The sequence below is a fragment of the Carcharodon carcharias genome, chromosome 6, assembly GCF_017639515.1.
Source record: "Carcharodon carcharias isolate sCarCar2 chromosome 6, sCarCar2.pri, whole genome shotgun sequence".
NCBI lineage: Eukaryota > Metazoa > Chordata > Chondrichthyes > Lamniformes > Lamnidae > Carcharodon > Carcharodon carcharias.
In genome coordinates this window covers 1,239,268-1,253,984 of record NC_054472.1, presented here as the reverse complement: position 1 = coordinate 1,253,984, position 14,717 = coordinate 1,239,268, and the positions used below count along the sequence as shown (strand labels likewise).

The window sequence follows — 14,717 nt, the reverse complement described above, 5'->3', positions numbered from 1 at the left end:
TTATCTCTACAACCCTTCTTAAATAGCGGAACCACATTAGCTGTTCTCCAGTCCTCTGGCACCTTTCCCGTGGCCAGAGAGGAATTAAAAATTTGGGTCAGGGCCCCTGCGATCTCCTCCCTTGCCTCCCTCAGCAGTCTGGGACACAAATCATCTGGACCTGGGGATCCCAATGTTTAGCTTTGACTATAGCATGCTGCTTCCACTGCTTAACATACATGTAGTCTTGTGTTGTAGCTTCACTAGATTGGTCCTGCATTTTTAGGTGCACCTAATGTTGCTCCTCGTATGTGCTTCTAAACTAACAGGAAGGCAGCACATCACCATCTTCTCAAGAGCAAATAGGAATGGGCAATAAATGTTGGCCTTTGACACCCACATCCCATGAATGAGTAAAAATAAAACAGCTTGTACTGTGATAGTTGTTAAGTCCCTACATTTCCTTAGCAGAGTGCAGTGCTCTGATATTGTACAGCTTTGCAACTGTTGAGTAATTTTAACCTAACTCATTAGACAAGAAATCCACTGAATCAAGAGGAACAACTGGTTTTAAACCCACCCTATACACTAAAACTGGGTGGCAGGTGAACTCAATATTGCTTCAACCCCCATGAGATTCCTGATGCCAGGTTCAATTAAAACTAACCCATGTTTAGCATGAAAATAATTGCAGTCCAAGTTTTCACAATCATCTGAGAAAATGGAGTAAACATGGAGCCATTGAGCTTCTCAGGCTCCTTTATGAAATTATTTTGCCATCAGATTGACAGTCACAATCCACCATTCTCTGGAATCAGAGAGTGTAAATTGGAAGGTGCTTTCAAAGAGCAGACACAGGCATAATGTGCCAAATGACTTCCTTCTAAGTAATATGATAGTACAATGTTATAATTGAAATCAGAGCTCACTGTGGAATGAATTGCAGATACTATCAGCTCCAGGACCCATGGTAACCCTAACCCTGACTCTCGACTTAACCCAATTGCTAACCTGAACATTAACTCTAATCCAAATCTAACTCTAACCTCACTCTCACTTAACCCTCACATAAATACAAACCCTCATTCTCACCCTAATCCTTCCCCTATCCCTATCCCACACACTCATCTTAACTCTGTATAGTAATCTGGAAGGGCTATGAGGCCACCAGAGCATCTGAACCTGTAAATTCAATGACTTGAAGGTAGGTGAGTGGGGATGGGTTGGAATAGGGTAGTGATAATGTAAAAATAGTGTTATTTTAGTAATAGTGATAACGTAGAATTAGTGATAGTGTAGAAATAGTGATAATGTAGAAATAGTGATAATGCAGTAGCAACAATGTAAGTATATGGGACTGATAACAATGTAAGACAAAGTAAACTAGTGTAACTCCAAATACACTCCAAATACTGACCTCATTCCAGCCTTGCTTCAAACATGGACAAAAGAGCTGAATTCCCGAGGTGAGGTGAGAGTGACTGCCCTTGACATCAAGGCCGCCTTTTACCAAATATGGTATCAAGGAGCCCAAGCAAAACTGGAGTCAGTGAGAATCAGGGGCAGAATTCTCTGCTGGTTGGAATCATACCTAGCACGAAGGAAGTTGGTTGTGGATGTTGGGGATCAATCATCTCAGCTCCAGGACATCACTGCAGGAGTTCCTCAGGGTAGTGTCCTCAGCCCAACCATCTTCAGCTGCTTCAACAATGACCTTCCTTCCATCATAAGGTCAGAAGTGGGGATGTTCGCTGATGATTGCACAATGTTCAGCACCATTCATGACTCCTCAGATACTGAAGCAGCCCATGTCCAAATGCAGCAAGACCAGGACAATATCCAGGCTTAGGCTGACAAGTGACAAGTAACATTTGTGTCACAGAAGTACCAGGCAATGACCATCTCCAACAAGAGAGAATCTAAGCATCACCCTTTGACGTCCAATGGCATTACCATCGCTGAACCTCCCACTATCCACATCCTGGGTTTTAGCCATATCCTGTGGCTACATGAGCAGGTCAGAGGCTAGGAATCCTTTTTTTTTAATTCATTCATGAAATGTTGGCATTACTGGCTAGGCCAGCATTTATTGCCCACCCTAATTTCCCTCATTCAGGGGTCATTTTTAAGAGTAGGTCTGGGTCACATGTAGGCCAGACCAGATAAGGACAGCAGATTTCCTTCCCTAAAGGACATTAGTGAACCAGATGGGTTTTTACAACAATCGACAATGGTCTCATGGTCATCATTGACTCTTAGTTCCAGATATTTATTGAATTTAAATTTCACCATCTGATGTGGGGTTTGAACCCAGGTCCCCAAAGCATTACCCTGGGTGTCTGCATTACTCAACCAGTGACAATATAATTACATCAGCACCTCCCCTGCAATGAGCAACTCACTTTCTGACTCCCCAAAGCCTGTCCACCATCTACAAGGCACAAGTCAGGAGTGTGATGGAATAGTCTCCACTTGCCTGGATGAGTGCAGCTCCCACAACACTCAAGAAGCTTGACACCATCCAGGAAAAAGCAGTCTGCTTGATTGGCACCACATCCACAAACATTCACTCCCTCCACCACTGACGCACAGTAGCAGCAGTGTGTGTACCATCTACAAGATGCACTGCAGGAATTCACCAAGGCACCTTTGACAGGACCTTCCAAACCCACGACCACTACCATCTAGAAGGACAAGAGCAGCAGATAGATGGAAACACCACCACCTGGAAGTTCCCCTCCAAGCCACTCACCATCCTGACTTGGAAATATATCGTCATTCTTTCACTGTCGCTGGGTCAAAACCTGGAACTCCCTTCCTAACAGCACTGTGGGTGTACCTACACCAGATGGGCTGCAGCGGCTCAAGAAGGCAGCTCATCACCACCTTCTCAAGGGTAATTAGGGACGGGCAATAAATGTTGGTCTCACCAGAGATGCCCACATCCTGTGAATGAATTTTAAAAATCATTAGATAAAGACTTGAGAGTGGTGCAGTATAACAGTCTGGCACGTATGGGGTTAATGTGTCACTGTGCATGGTACTGCCCACTCAGTGATGTAAGAAGGCATATAACCCAGAGCCAGGGTCAATGTCCAAGCATGGAGACAGATGCTAGCCTGTACCCTTTCCTGTACATGAGTAAATAGCCCCAGTAGTTAATAAAGACTTACAGTGAACCTACTGAAGGCTAGGGAGACTTGTTTAAGATATACTAATCTGTAACCAGCACCCCACAACTCTAGGTGTACCAGGTGGTGGGCAAAGAGTGGAGAGCAGTGGGTCAGTGGGTGCGATATTGGAGTTGGTTCAAGTCAGAAGTTGGGGTTCACAAACCCTCAGCAGTTTGATGTCTAAAGTGTGAAACAGGTAACAATATAGGGAGAACACCGAGGAGAAACCATAAGTTTGCTCTGAAATCAGCCAAAATCTTATGCTGGTTACCTTATCGATACTTAAGCGCGCCCGAGTCAGAATGCGTTCAGGAAGAGGGAGTCCGGGTCTCGGTGAGTCCAGGTTAGATCCGGCCTGTCTGAATCCGGTCGGGTCAGTTGAGGTGGGGATGATGTTTGGCACTGAGAATTTGCCAGAAGTTGCTGTGTGGTTACTGTGAAGTTGTGCCTTTGACTGGGAGAGTGTGTGGTGAGGAAGCGGGGTTATTGTTAGGGGCTGCAGCACTGTGCTCAGCAGGCTACGCAGATAAGAAAGTCTTCGGCACCGGGACTAAACTCATTGTCACAGGTGAGACTTCAGTGTGAGAGGAGGGGTGTGTAAAATACACTAATACACTCGAGATACCGAATAACCGGGAGCGGGGTGGATAGTTTCTGGGTGGGTGCAGGGTTAGTGCCTGTGTGGGGGGTGGGAGAAGCTGTGGGGTCGGCTCGGTACCCGGCCTGGTTCTTGTACTGTGATATAACACAGTGTCACCTCTGGTAGCTGGAGAAAGATATTCGGCTCTGGGACTCGGCTCATCGTTTCAGGTGAGTTTGAGCTGAATTTCATGCTGGGTTTAAGGAAACGGTTCGGGAAGATCTATTTCAATAAATATCAGCGGGTGTCTCGGGCAGTCAGCCCAGTACTTAGTGAGAGTTTGGATGTTCACTGAGGCACTTTATATTGTCGGGTGTGTGTCCGAAGGTGTGTTTACACCGTGCTGGTAACGACATATTAATAAATAGTCCCAGTAGTTAATAAAGACTTACAGTGAACCTACTGAAGGCTAGGGAGACTTGTTTAAGATATACTAATCTGTAACCAGCACCCCACAACTCTAGGTGTACCAGGTGGTGGGCAAAGAGTGGAGAGCAGTGGGTCAGTGGGTGCGATATTGGAGTTGGTTCAAGTCAGAAGTTGGGGTTCACAAACCCTCAGCAGTTTGATGTCTAAAGTGTGAAACAGGTAACAATATAGGGAGAACACCGAGGAGAAACCATAAGTTTGCTCTGAAATCAGCCAAAATCTTATGCTGGTTACCTTATCGATACTTAAGCGCGCCCGAGTCAGAATGCGTTCAGGAAGAGGGAGTCCGGGTCTCGGTGAGTCCAGGTTAGATCCGGCCTGTCTGAATCCGGTCGGGTCAGTTGAGGTGGGGATGATGTTTGGCACTGAGAATTTGCCAGAAGTTGCTGTGTGGTTACTGTGAAGTTGTGCCTTTGACTGGGAGAGTGTGTGGTGAGGAAGCGGGGTTATTGTTAGGGGCTGCAGCACTGTGCTCAGCAGGCTACGCATATGTGAAAGTCTTCGGCACCGGGACTAAACTCATTGTCACAGGTGAGACTTCAGTGTGAGAGGAGGGGTGTGTAAAATACACTAATACACTCGAGATACCGAATAACCGGGAGCGGGGTGGATAGTTTCTGGGTGGGTGCAGGGTTAGTGCCTGTGTGGGGGGTGGGAGAAGCTGTGGGGTCGGCTCGGTACCCGGCCTGGTTCTTGTACTGTGATATAACACAGTGTCACCTCTGGTAGCTGGAAAGTGATATTCGGCTCTGGGACTCGGCTCATCGTTTCAGGTGAGTTTGAGCTGAATTTCATGCTGGGTTTAAGGAAACGGTTCGGGAAGATCTATTTCAATAAATATCAGCGGGTGTCTCGGGCAGTCAGCCCAGTACTTAGTGAGAGTTTGGATGTTCACTGAGGCACTTTATATTGTCGGGTGTGTGTCCGAAGGTGTGTTTACACCGTGCTGGTACCGACACCCATGTTCTCGGTCAGAGTTCCCGTAAATCAGGCTCTCTGAAGATGGGGTGGTGGAAGGGTTTTTGTACGGTGTTGTGTCACTGTGGTCTGGTAAAAAGCTTTTCGGAACCGGGACTAAACTAATAGTTACAGGTGAGTTAATAACGGTTAAGGAGGGGTAAAGAGCACTTTACATGAAAAGTCGTTCTGCACTGGGAAGTTTGCTGCATTTATTGACTCATTCAGTGCATCATCCCGGACCTCTCACCGGCAGATATTTTCATGCTTTGTGATCGGAATGGCTTTTACCAAGGTTCATGTCAGACATACCGCGGCTCAGGGTGAAGGGTGTACACAAGTACCGGGCTAATCTGGTTCTGGCAAAAACTTCCCGATTATTACAGTAACTCTGAGAAATCTGTGATGTTTATTGAGGGAAAACATTTAAAAGTCAGTTAGATAATGAGGAGAAACCGTCATAATTCATAGAGGTAATAATACCAATAAAGATGGTGACAGTTTATAGAGACAGAGACAGTTCACAGAGGCGGTAATAGTTAATAGTGATAATTAATAATGATAGTTAATAGTGATAGTAATAATTAATGGTGGCAGTAAGACTCACCGCTGCTTCCAGTGAAGATTTTGAACAGTCGTGTACCACCGTGGCTATAGAGGTGTACAATTCGGCTCTGGGACCAAACTCATTGTAACAGGTGAGTCTGAATCTTTATCTGAGCCAAGTCTAGTCTCCCCCAGCGGCCTGGCCGGTTTTCCAAACCGATCAGCAGATTCTGCTTTCGGCGTTGAGGTTAAGCTGCTGATGGCCAATGACTCTCCAGATCCAGCGCTTAACACGGGGGGTGGGGAGGGGGGTGGTGGTGGTGGTGGGGGTGGGGGGGGAGGTGGTGATGTTTGCATTCTGTCCTGTGCAGCGTGAGGAACAGCCGGGCCCTGATACCGATTGGTGTCTTTAATTGGTTGGGAATAGCAAGTGCAGAATCCGGGGAGATTTAGCGGAAGCTGAGGGTCAATGAGGGAACCAGTTTGGAGTCCGGATTCCACACAGAAACAGTCACGATTCTGGACAATAGGAATAAGGGAGCAGAGTGAATTTGTGATGTTACTGTCCTTACAAACTCTCGACATTCCATTGGTGCTATTCTGGAACAACATTGAGAACAAAAGCGAAAGGGCCAGGCAGTTTGGAATTTGCTAACTCTGTGGTTTAGGAGTTATTCACTGGCTGAAACCTCGGGCTAGTTGATGTGGGAGGCCCGCGGGGAGGGGAGTCTGTGCTGTTCGGCTGCACCCCCCTCCCCACCAGAGAGGCGGCGGGACCCGAACACCCGACCGGCAGCGACTGCATAACCATCCACACAAGGAAATCGAGACCTAGTTCCGAAATAAAAACAGAAAACGCTGGAAAAACTCACCTGCGGAGAGAGAGTTAACGTTTGGAGTGTGTCTGAGTCTGAGAAAGGGTCATATTGGACTCAAAGCGTTCATTCTGTTTCTCTCTCTCCGCAGGTGAGTTTTTCCAGCGTTTTCTGTTCTTATTTCAGATTTCCAGCATCCGCAGGATTTTGCTTTTATCTTAGAGATTTAATTCAGGTTCGTTCCCATTACTTGAGCGAGTAGATTTTTACAGTTACGGATTATTCATGAGCATTCTCCTTGAATTAAAGCATCGCCGGTTTCAGATAAGTTAGCTAGTCCCTAACAAGGAGAACCGGGTTACTTGGTATTACTGACATTACTGTCTTAGAAAGAGAGCAGACAGAGAAACAAAACTCTGAGAGAGTTATGGAGAATCTTAGAATGATGCAGCAAGGCAGAAGATCATTCGGCCCATCGGGTCTGTGCTCCCTCTTTGAAAGAGCTATCCAATTAGTCCCACTCTCTGCTCTTTCCACATAGCTTTGCAATCTTCTCCTTTATAAATACACATTCAGTGAATCAGTTCCTCCCATTCTTCCAAGCAGTGTTTACAGATCAGGACAACTTGCTGTGTAACTTTTAAACCCACTTGTGGTCCCTGCACCTGGTTATCTGTCCTTCGACACCATTTAACCCCCTCATTGACTCTCAAAACCCTTCATAATTTAAAATTGGACCATTTCCTCGCTCATTCTTCCTACAAATAACAGTCACTCCACACTTCACTGTGTGCATGTATCTGCCATTTCCCAGTCACTCCACATCTCCCTGAACTCTGGTATTATTGGCCTCCCTGTTTACTGTGCGGGCTTTTCTTATTTACTCTATCAATACCCTCCTAATTTTGAATACCTTCATTAAATCTCCCTGTAAACTTCTCTGCTCCAAGGAAAATAACCCCAATTTCCCCAGTTTCTCTTCTGAAATGCCTCAGAACACGTTCATTTGTGAGTGAAGAGATCTGGAGTCTGACCCCAGTTCAATGTAAACTGATCGCATGAACCGCCACAAACTGTTCACCTTTCCCATCAAAGTCCCCTCCCCTCTCCTCTTCCATACTCCCCTCTCCCTCCTTCCCCCCTCTCGCCTCTTATTCCGCCATCTCTTCATCTTCTCCTCTCCTTTCCCTTTCTTCCTCTCTCACCTCCTCTCCCACCCTCCCCTCCTTTCCCATCTTCTCACCTCTCCTTTCTCTCCTTTTCTCCCCTCTCCCCTCCTCCTTTCCTTACCTTCCCTCTCTTCTTATCCACTCCCTCTCCCGTACTTCCCCGCAAACCCCCCCCCCCCCCCCCCCGCAACCCCCCACTTCTCCTCTCCTGGATCCCGGTTGCTTTGAACTTTAACAAACATCGGAAATCCCAACTAAACTCCAAAAATACGTCTCGGGTTGCAAGAAGTCACAGAGATCGAGCAAGTATTTCTCTTCCGGCAAATCTGTGGCCAGCTGTGTGTTGTTGTAAATTAAACCTGTCTTTAGCGGAAAGGTTTATAGAAATCTCTTTTGATTTTTTTTAAAATCAGACAAACTTGCTGTGAAACCAACAATTCGCCTTTTCCCACCCAATTCCACGGAAATGAAGAGTAAGAAAAAAGCCTTGGTGGTCTGTCTCCTGACTGGATTCTTCCCCGAGGTCATCAGAGTTGAGTGGACAATCGATGGTGAGGGGAAAGCTAGAGAGGAAAGAGTGTTCACAGACCCAGTGGTGAAACAGGGGAACGATGCTTACTCGGTGATCAGCCGCCTGGAAGTCACCGAGCTCCAGTGGGAAAGCAAGAATATCAACTGCAAAGCGGACCATGAAGGAGGCTCAGGGACTGCAATGATCAACAAGGACTATAAAACCGGTACGTGCTCAATAACTCCCATCGGCTCCTCCGGTTAAAGCAGATTCCCATCAACAACCAACCCCCCACCCCCGGCCCCCCACCCACCACCTCCCCTGAACTATCACCCCTGAGTTTAGGAACAACCTCATTCAGTATCAGTCAGCTTTCCCATCAATGTGTGTTCTTAGACTTGGACCCGTTCAAAACATTTCCATTGCTCTTAACAAGAGCCTTAGTTGAAAAGCAGCAGTCGGTCAATAGCCGCCTACATCAGCAGGATGTATAATGATGAAGTCTGTTATAACTATCTGATATAGAAGAGGTTCAATCGATTAAAGTCTTCTCGCTCCTGTCCCTTAGATCCGCTTTCTCACTCGGTTATCTAACTCACCCGGAGTTTCGTGCCCTCCACAGATCCAATTGCAGAGTCCCAGCGGAATCATACCATTCTTTATTCAGTTTTTTTTTTATTTACGGAACTAGGAACACGTTCTGTATCTAAAGCCGTTTAATAGAAATATTGATGCATATTTAGGACAAGTTATGGCATCAGACGTCAAAACGTTTATTCACCTCAGTATTTATGTTGTAAATGTGACTCTTGTTCAAATCCCGCACTCAGGCAGCATCACCCGACAGATACTCTCATACTTGAGACTAAAACTACCAGTTCTAGAATTTAAAAACTTGATAAACTTTCACTAAAGCGGAAAATTGGAATTTCCACGGGGTTTCCCGGTGGTCCGCGTAAACTCGGCGGAAGGTCCGCTGCAACTCCAAACGGCGCAAACTGGGAAGGCTTCCTAGTGCAATACGGGAAGGGGAAAGCGCTTTCCTGCTTTTCTCTCAGTGAAATGGAGTTTGGGCATCAAACATGTCAAGATGCGGAGAGTAAACTGGGGCAACCCGATCCCTGTTAAACTCTAGGTACTCGGTATATTCTGTACTGAAATCCTGATGGGGCTGAGAACGGAAACATTTACTGTGAGAATACGGAATGTGTTACAGCCAGTGGTTTAACTGCAGAAAATCATTATCTTCGTACGCTTTAAACTCCTTATAGAGCAGAGCTCTCTGCTCATGAGATTCCGAGCACCGCACACATCCTTCACTTACTGAAGGCACTGTCAAATGGACAGACTGCCTTACTCCACATGGACACCTGGTTTATGTTCTTATTCCCTATCACCAGCCACAACATCGCTGAATTTTCGGATTGTTTCTAATCTATGCTTCTGTCTTTCTTTCCTCTTCTGTAGATATGAAAAAACCTTCAGCTCCCACGTGTCCGCCCCCTGTTTCGGAAGCAGCAGAGAACGCGTCTGAAGGTAATTTCTCAATGAGAACAATTCATGCAGCGTCTCCACAGGCCTGGGGCAGGTTCCACTGTTGAAACAATTAAACCCAGGGAGCCATCCGGAATCTTGATTCAGTAAATCTGGTCGACAGCAGAAAAATGTGCAGGGGAAACTGCCGCATTATTAGAAAAAACTCAACTGGCCCAGCAACGCCCTTCACGGAAGGCGACCTTGCAGCCTTTACCTGGCGTCTCGCCCATGCCAATCCCAGCTCAATCCAACTGGCAGTAATTTCCAAACCCTCTCTGGCCACAGATGAGGTGCCAGAGGACTGCTAATGTTGTCCCGTTATTAAGAAAGGGAGGAAGGATTAGACCAGGAAATTACAGGCCCAATCAGTCTAACCTCGGTGGTGGGGAAGTTACTAGAAAGAATTCTGAGGGACAGGATATATCTGCACTTGGAGAAACGCAGATTAATCCGGGATAGTCAGCATGGATTTGTTAAAGGAAGGTCGTGTTTGACAAATTTGATTGAATTTTTTGAGGAGGTAACCAGGAGTGTTGGTAAGGGTAATGCATTTGATGTGGTCTACATGGACGTTAGCAAGGTTTGATAAGGTCCCTCATGACAGACTGGTCGAGAAATTAAGAGCTCATGGGATCTAAGGCAAAGTGGCATGTTGGATTCAAAATTGACTGAGAGGCAGGAAGCAGAGGGTGTTGGTAAAGGAATGTTTCTGTGACTGGAAATCTGTTTCCAGTGGGGTTCTTTAGGGCTCAGTACTGGGGCTCTTGCTGTTTGTGGTGTACAAAAATTATTTGGATTTAAATATAAGGGGGTTGGGGGTGGGGGGTGGGGAGTATGATCCAGAAGCTCGCAGATGACACGAAAATTGTTAGGGTGCTAAATGGTGAGGAGGATTGCTGTAAACTGCAGGAGGATATCAAAAGTGGACAGAGCAGTGGCAAGTGGAATTCAACCCGGAGACGTATGAGGTAATGCACTTGGGGAGGGCTAACAAGGCAAGGGATTATACTATGAATGGCAGGGCCCTGGAAAGTGCTGAAGATCAGAGGGACATTGGTGTGCATATCCACAGATCCCTGAAGGTAGCAGGGCAGGGGAGTGGGTGGAGAGCAGTGGGGAGCTCGTGTAGTTAATATAGAGGAGAACTGTGATAAGTTACAGGAAGACGCCATTAAACTTGCAGAATGAGCATGTATTTGGAAAATAAACTTTCATATAGATAAGTGTGAAATTGTACATTTTAATAGGAAGGTTACAAAGACCGCATAATCCTCGTAACATATTTGTGGAAGTGGGGTAAAGGAATGTAGTGATCAGAGGCTACAGATATAAAAGTCACTAAATGTAGAAATGTGGGTTAATAAAACCATAAGAAAGCAAAGCACTAATCTTCTTTACAGAGGGATATAATTGAATAGGAGAGAAGTTTTGGTAAACTTGTATTGAAACTTGGTTAGACCACACGGACTACTGTGCACAGTCCTGGTCTCCACTTTATTTAAAAAAAATGTGGAGGGACTGAATTAATAGGAGATCAGAATTGAGAGGTTATACCTATCAGGGAAGATTGAACAGGCTGGAGATCTTTATCTCTAGGAAAGAAAAGGGTCGAGGGGTAATCTAATAGAGACCTTTAAGACGTTGAAAAGATTTGATAGGGTAGACGTAGAGATGTTTCCACTTGCTGAGAACATAATATAAGATAGTCACTAATAAATCTATTAGGGAATTCAGGTGAAATGTCTTTATCAACAGGGTGGTTAGAATATGAAATTCGCCACCACGAGGAGTAGTGGAGATGAGTAGCATTGGTACCGTGAAAGGGAAATCTAGATAAGTGAATGAGGGAGAAGGGAATAGAAGCTCATATTGATGGTGAGATGAAGAGAGGTGTGGAGCCTAAACACCGCCATGGAGTAGTTGGGTCGAATGGTCTGTTTCTGAGCTGTAAATAATCTGTAAATTCCAAGAAACCCCAGCATCATCTTGCGGAAGATCGGAATGGGCGAGAATTAACAATACTCCTATCTAATGGCAACTTTGCCGAGAAAAGACGGTTAGTGTTCAGGCTGCATCCCAATATAAAACGCTCTTCCTCTTTAGGGGTGAGAATCGCCTGCTGTACAATCCAATATCTTATTCCTTTATGTCTGAATTTATTCCCTGGATTGAAGTGAACTAGAAAAAAACTGAAAAGGACAATTTATTCCGGAATCCTAAAGTAGTCCCCAGGATTTAGTAGCAATTATAAACTGATAGTCCGATTTAAATCAAGGGTTTACTGACAATCCGGTGCTGAACAGAATTAGATAGTGGATTGTTAACATAATTACTACAGACACTTTATGAACAATCCCAGATTCCGGGCTTTGCACCAGCATTGTTTACTCGCCGCATTGCGCGTTATTGGCTTTTCCCACTTCACTTTCCCATTCAGCACATCCTCAATGTTTAGTAGCCCCAAATGCAATGAACTAGAAGCTTGTGTCTTTTTTGTTTCCTCAGTGCTATCGGAACCGCCTTTGAACGCGCTGCAGGTAGCTACCTTTACATACACACTGCTGTTAATGAAGAGCGTGGTTTACTGCGGCATCATCTCCTTCGTCCTTTACAGGGTGGAGTACCGTGACACCAAGAAGCCACTTTAACCGGTACCCATTGACCTCTGTTTTAAGATTTTGATCTATTTGGCTCCCTTTGCCTGTTTCTACCCAGAGATTATACTCAATGTTGTCAGTTTAGGAACAGTTTACAACTGTCAGGAGAGGGGTTTATCTTCGGGTTCGTGTGTGGATAATGATCAGACTGTCTTCAGATAATTAACTCTGTGTTCATCAAATTAATGTGTTGTTTCTGTAGCCTTAGTTGATTTTTAAGTGTTTGTTACTGTCCAATCCAATGCTGCCTTTTTTGAATAATTTGCTACAATTAAATTGTTATAATTCTCTTGTAACTTTACGTTATAAATTCTGCAAATTTGACAATAATAAAACATCTTTCAAACGTATTTGATGTTATTCTGCTTTACTCTCAGCGAGACAGTGATCGCCGAGTTATTTATGAATGTCCTATAAAGACCGCGGCTTAAAAAGCACAACAGAAATGCCAAAGACAAATGGCAAATAGTTTCAGCTCGCTCCCTGTGAGGATTCAACTCAAACCATTACAACCTGACCTTGTAACAATCACAGCAGGAAATCTATCTGATATAGAAACTGGAGTGTAGCCCTTATGTCACTGACACGAGACCTGGACCAAGAATCCAGGGAGTTTAAAACAATTGGTGATAAAATCAGTAAAAATGACCATGAAGCTTTGGGATTGTTGTAAAAACCTATGTAGTTCATGACCGTCTGACAGTGCAGCACTCCCTCAGTACTGACCCTCTGACAGTGTGGCACTCCCTCAATACTGACCCTACGACAGTGTGGCACTCCCTCAATACTGACCCTCTGACAGTGTGGCACTCCCTCAATACTGACCCTCTGACAGTGCAGCACTCCCTCAGTACTGACCCTCCCACAGTGCAGCACTCCCTCAGTACTGACCCTCTGACATTGCAGCACTCTCAGTACTGACCCTCCCACAGTGCGGCACTCCCTCAATACTGACCCTCTGACAGTGCGGCACTCCCTCAGTACTGATCCTCTGACAGTGCGGCACTCCCTCAGTACTGAACCCAGTGTCCGACTCAGTAACTGGTGTTGCTTCTGTAAACTCAGTCTCCTTGTCAACTATCGGGAACATTATGGCAAACTCCAAGCATCACTGTTATCAGAGACATTGAGCATCGGCGAGTGGAAGAATTTATTCCGGCTCCCTCCGTCCCTCCCTCCCTCCTTCCGCCTCTCCCTCCGCGAATCTGTGAGGCAGACACCGCCCGTGAGCCTGAATTTTCCTGGGACCGGGACTGGAGAATTACACACCATCTTTTCGAAAATGTTCCTTTGTCCTGTTGAGCCGGGAGTTTCTTAGCTCCGTTTGCTGATTATTTCAATCCTAACATCAATTTACTGTTTTAATAAAAGACAGTCTTCAAACAAGTGAGTTAATTTTCACAGCCTTCCTTTTAATTGGGATTTAGCTGCAGTAATTTGAAAGCTTGAATGCGCCGGGCAGGTTAATGGTTCTCGGTAGTGTGCTTGTGTGAGGAGGGGTTGGGTGGGTTTAAACTCCCGCCCGCAGTGACGGGATTTCTTGTTCACCCTGAACCCAGGATTTCAACTGTGATCTTTGTCAATGGGCATTTGTCAAAATTCACGGGAGATTTTGCGGCAAATGTTTGTTGAAAGAAAAGGGAATGAGATATTCATAGAGAAAAGCTCAGCAGGGTGAAGAGGATTGTGACTGTTATAATTCGGAACGTGTCTGTCCAGTGTTCTGCCGTTGATTCATTTCCATAATTCACCGACTTTCTGTTATTGTGCATTTAAATGCCAACTGTTATCAACTTCATTTACAAAACAAAACTACACACAGACTTTCCTCAGAATTATTTGGAAACCCTCCATAAAGGTTATGCTTTGAATAAGTCATAATAGGGCTCGAAACGTTAACTCGGTTTCTCTTCCTCCACAGACGCTGTGTGACCTGAGTTTTTCCAGCATTTTCTGTTTTTGCTCCATAAATATTGGGTCATTTATTCGGTTTTTCTACCTTCCATTTTTTTTCTATATTTTTAAAGTTGTTCACTTTCGGGCACTGGGATGATCCAGAATACACTGGGAAGAGACGCTTTTACGAAACCTTTGAAACAGAGTCCGGTTGGGGCCATGTTAGAATTAGATTTCACGGTTTAAAGGATACATTGAGCGTTAAACCGGAACGAAGGATCTGAAATAAAACTCCGTTAAATTGCTCTTGAATTCTAATTTACACTCGATCCTCATACCCCATGTGCACATTAACAACTAGATTCAAGTTAATGTTTTCATTTCGTTCTGAATAGTTTCGGCAGAGTTT

The 14,717-nt window shown here is 45.2% G+C and overlaps 1 gene segment (V, D, J or C); it reads left to right on the top strand.

Moving 5' to 3' along the window:
* Positions 1 to 4,693: 4,693 nt before the first annotated feature.
* Positions 4,694 to 12,762, top strand: LOC121279196. The segment is given in 4 exon segments: positions 4,694 to 4,752; positions 8,122 to 8,445; positions 9,687 to 9,755; positions 12,261 to 12,762. Coding segments are annotated over 3 exon segments (483 nt in total).
* The last annotated feature ends 1,955 nt before the right edge of the window (positions 12,763 to 14,717 follow it).